The sequence below is a fragment of the Haliotis cracherodii genome, unplaced genomic scaffold, assembly GCF_022045235.1.
Source record: "Haliotis cracherodii isolate W230 unplaced genomic scaffold, xgHalCrac1.p SCAF_2, whole genome shotgun sequence".
Classification (NCBI taxonomy): Eukaryota; Metazoa; Mollusca; class Gastropoda; order Lepetellida; family Haliotidae; genus Haliotis; species Haliotis cracherodii.
Genome location: NW_027266275.1, coordinates 35248957 through 35256018, shown reverse-complemented (window position 1 = coordinate 35256018; position 7062 = coordinate 35248957). Strand labels below are relative to the sequence as shown.

The following is a 7062-nucleotide window of genomic DNA, read 5'->3' as shown; positions in this document are numbered from 1 at the left end:
AATTTAATTTGTTTGTTTGTTTAATGCCCCCCCTCAGCAATATTCCAGCTATATGATGGCGGTCTGTAAGTAATCGAGTCTGGACCAGACAATCCAGTGATTGATATCATGAGCATCGATCCACGCAATTGGGATCGATGACATGCATCAACCAAGTCAGTGAGCCTGACCACCTGATACTGTTAGTTGCCTCTTACGACAAGCATAGTCGCCTTTTACGGCAAGCATGGGTCGCTGAAGACCTATTCTACCCGGGATCTTCACGGGTTGTAATTTAATGAACATACTGTGAGTATATCTGTTTAGAAGAGATATCTAATATTTGTTTTACTTATCCTTCTTTGGCCTTTGATCAAATATCATATTCCAGGCCACAAGACTCCATTTTCCTGCCATGATCCATAACATTAGTGCTTCTCAATAGATTGTGCATCTCTTCCTGCTGTTTTCTGCAATAATTAGTTGAACAAAGAATTTGTTCTTTAGGAAACAACTGACAGTAGTTCTTTCTTGCTGCATTACATGCTTTCTTCAATCTTGCAACCCCTCTTATGTTTCTTGGTTGGTCAGCACCATACTGTTCATGGGTTTCACTAAAGTGGTAAACTTCTAAAACCTGCATCAATTCAGGCTTTCCTCCCAAATCAAGCTGACACACCATGATATAACTGGAATAATGTTCAAAGAGGTGTTAAGCTAAACTCACTCAATCTGGCAATCGATCGCCTCTGTTGTCTAGCGGCAGAGTGTTCGCCCAGAGAACAGAAGGTCCGGGTTCGATCCCGGCAATGTCATACCTAAAAACTGTAAAAGATAGTACTTGTTATCCTGGGCATTATGGGTCTTAACCAAGGACTGGTCGTCTCGGAGTCAGTATGGTGTGTCTGAGTGGGGTAGTCATGTTACACATGGTATCTCAATGAGCTAGCACTATAAAATCGGCATCTGTCCTGACTAGTACAAGCACCCACCCAAACGTTGCTATATAGGTGCAATAATCTTAGAACCCACATTAAACCCCATTTCACCTAGCCTCAACTCAATCTGTCAATTAGGAATATAGTATTTTCAGTTCTTCCTGTTTTATTCTGCCAAGTAAGCATTCTCATGCTTTAATTGATGAAGCTGGGGCAAATCGTGACTCACACACCACCACTTTGTTAGCCAGGCACATTTTTGTCCTTGAAGTTGACATTAATGTTCAAATGGACCATATACACCTCGACTAGACATGGGCACCGTGGAGAGTAGTTCCCCCTTTAATTGGAACCTCCCCATCCTCATGTTCCATAAAATCATTGTAAGGAACAAATTCTTGACTTTTCACACGTATTGTTTGTAGTTTCTTCCGAATCCGCACGGAGTAGTGACTTCTTGTCATGACAATAAACGCATGCTTCTCCAACAGACTCATGAACCGTCAGTAACTTGTTTGAATTGTCTTTACAACGTTCCATCTTTTCAAAGTCTGTAGCAAGACCACGCGTTCCTTGTTCCTCGGGGGCTTGTGACGTGTGTTCATCTCCGGGTGCTGTTATAGACCTCGAAGACGTATTCAATATTCTCTTGTCTTCGGCATGGTCGTGGGAATCGACTGGTTCTTCAAAATGCTTTAAGCCATTTGTCAGTGTCCTTTCTGAATTCAGTTGTTCATAAACCGTCTCTAAGTCGTGTTCAACATGAACCTGGAGCCGTTCTTCCGTTTCAATCACGTTTTGGTGCAATGTATTGAGGATAGACCGGTCGTGAGTCGTTCGTTCCGGTGACTGTTTTTGAACCCGACGTTGCTCTTTCATTGCAGTGGTTGGTTTTGCATTGTGGGTCTTCTTAATTATTTTCCTTACAAGGGTGGTTTTTGATGAGAGGGATGGTCGCACAAGCTCGCCGTTTTTGAATATGGGTGGTGGTAGAAGTTGCGAGAGGCTGTAGTTGTCAGCAGCCGTAGTGACGGCGTTGTAGATGGAGATGAGAGAGTCGCGAACGCTCGTGGAACGGTCACCACTGAGGAACAGTCTCGATGTCTGGCCCCATGACCGGACGACTTCATCATGCAGTTTCCAAAGATTCTGAAGAGTTTCATAGACTCCTGTAACCTGTTGAAAATTACCAATTATTTTCATGTATTTATTAACTATCACATCACTATTTTAGAGTAACATTGCGTCAACATCTTTGGTACCAGATGAGATTTTTGTAAAATATCAATTAAAGAATCTTCATCCAAAACCACAGATCTGTATGTCCATCGCTAAAATGGCACTTGATACGTTTGCATGGATGGTTATAAATATATGGATTCTATACAGTTACAAAAATCATCACATTATAAGATTGGTTGGTTGGTTTGTTGTTTAACGCCACACTCAGCAATATTCCAGCTGTATGGCGGCGGTCTGTAAAATAATCGAGTCTGGACCAGACAATCCAGTGATTGATATCATGATCATCGATCCACGCAATTGGGATACGATGACACGCATCAACCAAGTCAGAAAGCCAGAACACCCGATCTCGTTAGTTGCCTCTTACAAGCACAATCTCATGTCACAGCGAGCATGGGTTGCTGAAGACCTATTCTACCCCGGATTTTCAAGGGTGAATTGTGACCCAGGGCTGACTTGGCTCCCTATGCCCACATCATAGTTATGAGAATCGTGAAATGGAACAGATCGATCATAATATTACATGTGTGACGTTGCTGAATCAAGTCATATACATAACAATAAGAACATAATAAGGCTGTAACGAACGACGAATTGTATGCATACAAAATTATAACGAACAGTTGTGCATGATCAATATCCACGCATTAAGTCACAACTGAGGTTTTCTCACCTTCACCTCGTGGGTAATGACATTCCTCAGTAGAAACAACCACATTCTCATGTCGTCAAATTCTTCTAAGATTTCATTACTGAACAAGTACTCCAAGTCTGAAGAGAATGAGTGAATTGAATGAATTGTATGTTATCGCCGTTCTGTACAGTATTTCAACTATATCAGGGCGTGTAAGACAGTTATCACTTTGGTGAAATTACTAGCACGGTAAAACTGGACAAACCATGGATCATAATCGGGGCGAATTTGAGTTTCGATACAAAGATCAGTGGATCCTGGCACAACTAAGGAACATAACTCTTCAGAACGTATTGCAGCGCCCGAGACAACTGCATGAACATGAACAGTTACAAGCACAGGCCATTTACAGAATATGTTCGATGGTTATAAGTTGAGAATGAATGCGCAATTCTTACTTCACCTTTGCCTAAGAGTGAGTGTCTATAACCCAAAGTCATGTATACAAGATAGTGATCTCATTGTAATATACGAGCGAGTTTGGTTTTAAGCTGCTTTGAACTGTTTACAGTATGTCAGTTAGATCACGGGGTGTCAGCTTGATGTGGGAGGAAGTGATGAAGGTATTAGACGTTTAACACTTTGGTGAAGCCCCCGAGCACGGGTTTGGTGAGGAGATATTTACCAATAAACATGATCAGGGAGAATCTGGGCATTGTAACTAAAGATAACAATTCATATTGACTTGCAATACAACTGTCAGTAGGAACACGGGGAAGCAGTAACTCAAACTCCATTACTATACGTATGGTTTAAAATACAGCCGGATTCTATAGATACACCATGGTCTGCATCGACACTCCGCCTTTCTCGAAATACGGATAACTCCAACCCTTTTAGAACTTCGTGGAATTGTTTGTCGTAAGATCCGACCGAAATGAGGATCGGGTTGTTATGACGCGGTACCTGCTAACCACAGACAACGTGGAACGTTATTCAAACCGATTTGCCATTTTCAGACTACCGTCATTTGGTTAGAATATTGCTGACCGCACTGCCGAAAGACAGTCACTCAAACTAACCAGATTACAATGTCCAAACAAAACATCTTACCCTTTCTGAGTCTGGCGCCACGCAGCCAGTCTTCTCCACAGTATGCCATACTGGCCTACACGCAGGCATTGTACACGTGTACATGTACTCACTTCCCGGTTGATCAGTGCTCCGTGCCCAGGGCGACAGAGGCATGGCTTGTGAATGACGTGCATGTGTAAACTGTCAACCAGAATTCAATATTATCGATCCTACTGAACACTTTTCCAACAGGCATATGTAGCCGTAGAATGTACCCGTCTCCGTTTCATTATAATATAACGTACAAAAATGTACATTGTAATTATAACACCATGTGAATAGTGTATCAAATACCTAATCAAACCAATATTTGTTTCCAGTGAGTATATCACACAACACGCCGCAGTGACGCTGGTCGTTAAAGTCCCCAATATCGATTTGCAATGATAAGGGCACGCAGTGTATCACATATACCGTTTGTTTGTATGCATTAACACCGTCATTGTTCACCAACTTCTCCATGTGTACCGAACATATCACAGAAACCTATGGTCGTGGGTTCAAATCCATGTACGCTCCGATTTTGTTTCTAGGTTTGTCAGCATCATACCCGTTCTCGTTGTTATTATCAAAGTGGTAAACGTCTGAGACCTGCATCATTCGGGGTTTCCTCCCATGTTAATCTGACACGCCGTGCCGGAATGACACAAGTCAATTCGTCACCACCCACCCCATTCAAAATATTCCGGGACAAGCAGGTTACGGAAAGGGGCGAGTGGTGACGAAGGCGACATCTACCGACAAGACGACACTATGACGTCATTAGCCGATATTGTGACGTCACGCCATTGTCTGACATTGTCTCAGCTAGCTACAGCAGCACTGCAGTACACTCTTCATTTATCGAGATTATCGAAGCATTATGCCAGTCACCAGACGTCTGACCGTGTCCGAGTGTGAGGGCTTTGATTCCGAGGTGGCGGAGTGTTTTTCACGTACAGAACCGACAGGTGTGTATGCCCTTATATATAATAACAGAGTTCAACTCTACAACTTCAGTTCTTTAAAAAGAAAAGGATTTAAGAACCAACCACTTCATTTGCATCCCTTCCTTAACTTTCTGCCATAGATGTATATATGACATCTGATTTACACTTGCCAGTTGGATTAATTCTATACTAAATCCGGTTATTGCTATTTCAGAGTTTCATGATTCGGTTCCCAAATACGTCACAATAAAGCCAAGACCAGTCGCAAAGCGTCTGACCGTGTCCGAGTGTGAGGGGTTTGATTCCGAGGTGGCGGAGTGTTTTTCACGTACAGAACCGACAGGTATGTGCCGTTATATATCATAACAGCATTCGACTCTCCAACTTTAATTCTTTCAATTGAAAAGGGTCTCCGAATAAACCACTATATTTCTACCATTGCCTTCATTTTATACTTTCCACGTCCGAGCCGGGTTCAAACGTTTCCGACAATAATGTTTATGTTAGGGGCTGGTCATGTTACCTTTTTGGAAACCTTTACATATGTAATAGATATATGTCTTGGAAATGTTCATTCGACAGTATCAGTGAAATAAATAAAATTCACCAAAGTTATCACTTGTCTACCGTTCCCTCAAGTGTCTATCAGTAGGCCTTTATACCTCAGGACCAATATCCAAAACCTCTAACAGAAAGAGCAGATACAAGAAAAGGCCAAGTTGGGAAATGGGACAAAGAGTAAAAAATAAAAATAAATAAAAATCCAAGCCCAGACATTGAACCTTACCGAAGTGTGCGCAGAACGTTCCAAATACATTGTTTAGATCCTTGTGGTATTACCTGTGACTGCATACCAGAAACTTGTAATTTGACTTATTTCAAGGGATTGATCCAAAAGGACGCAATTTCCAAACGTGCTTGTTGTAACCCCCGGTTAATTGGATTGATTGGTTATGTACTAAATTCGATCATTACGTTTTCAGCGTTCCACGATTTGGTTCCCAAACACGTCACAATAAAACCAAGCCCTATTCGTCCCGAGCCACCATTCGAATTAGACTGTAGTAAAAAGGACCAACAACTTGGCAAAGAGCTCGAGCTCCACGTGAAGCTTACGGCTGTCCTGGTTGAGGTGGACATTCTCCGGGCTGACCTACGAGATGCCCGACTCCGTTCCCAATGTCTGAAACTGAAGAACCAACATCTTCAGAGACAAGCCAGACAACTCTCGGAGGAGAAAGACTCCCTCAGGGAGCATGTGGATCGCTTGATGAAGGAGGTGGACATGTTGAGAGCTGAAAGACTGCGCGTTCATTCAGGAGAGGGAGAGGGTGTTGGACTTGTTCAGTGGTCAGGGGCTACACAGACCAAGTGCTTTGACCACATTGTCCAATCAAAGAATGGCATGCCTCGTGAACAAGACAATAGGTCAACAAGACATCATGAACTCTCTCAAAGTAGCCTGTCATCAAAGAAACATATGTCATCAAGCACAACCAATTTAATAGAAACTTGTAATCAGAAACAAAATGTACAAAAGTCAAAATCTTTCCTTCGCCGTTTTACAAAACTGTTCAGAAGAAACAAAGCATAATGTAATTCAGTCTTTTTAATGATGGTAATAACAATTGTTTCAGTTCAAGAGCATTGTTTTCGTTATTTGTTAACAATGGTTGGTTTTAACTAGTTACAAGAGATCTGTCAACATGTATTGGACATGTGTTCCATTAATTTTAACATATTTACATTGACACCATACAGTCATTCATTCAATCATGAGTAGGTTTTACGCCGCCTTTAGCAATAATCCAGCAATATCACGGCAGGGTACACCAGAAATGGGCTTCACACATTGTACTGGTGTGGGGAATCGAACCCGAGCCTTCGGCGTGACAAAGCAAACGCTTTAATCCACTGGATTATCTCCATGGACAGTACTTTCGACTGGTTTGACTTGTGTTCGGCGCTATTAACCACTAAGCTATTCATTTGAACCAACTCGTGTTATTCCGGAACAAGCCGAATAGCGACTCGTGCCCCTCTAGTGGCCATTTTTGTCCGACTGGGTTCCGCCTGAGCGTAAACGGGCATAGCTGAAAAAATTGTCAACACGTTGCGTATGGATACACGTCATTCGTGACCAACTCGTGTTATTCTGGGACAAGTCTAAAGGGAGTTTCGGAAGGGACGAGTGGTGACGAAT

At 42.3% G+C, this 7062-nt stretch overlaps 2 protein-coding genes across 2 annotated transcripts; one reads left to right on the top strand and one right to left on the bottom strand.

Moving 5' to 3' along the window:
• Positions 1-986: 986 nt before the first annotated feature.
• On the bottom strand, positions 987-3994 carry LOC139469098 (uncharacterized). Its single transcript, XM_071251227.1, has 3 exons — positions 3910-3994; positions 2836-2933; positions 987-2093 (listed from the first exon to the last, which is right to left on the bottom strand). Exons 1-3 carry the CDS (start codon positions 3956-3958, stop codon positions 1296-1298), a joined length of 945 nt encoding a protein of 314 aa, XP_071107328.1. The 5' UTR covers positions 3959-3994; the 3' UTR covers positions 987-1295.
• Positions 3995-4792: 798 nt separating this feature from the next.
• On the top strand, positions 4793-6453 carry LOC139469258 (uncharacterized). The gene is made up of 3 exons (XM_071251400.1): positions 4793-4880; positions 5074-5202; positions 5843-6453. The coding sequence occupies exons 1-3, from the start codon at positions 4793-4795 to the stop codon at positions 6451-6453; spliced, it is 828 nt and encodes a 275-aa protein (XP_071107501.1).
• The last annotated feature ends 609 nt before the right edge of the window (positions 6454-7062 follow it).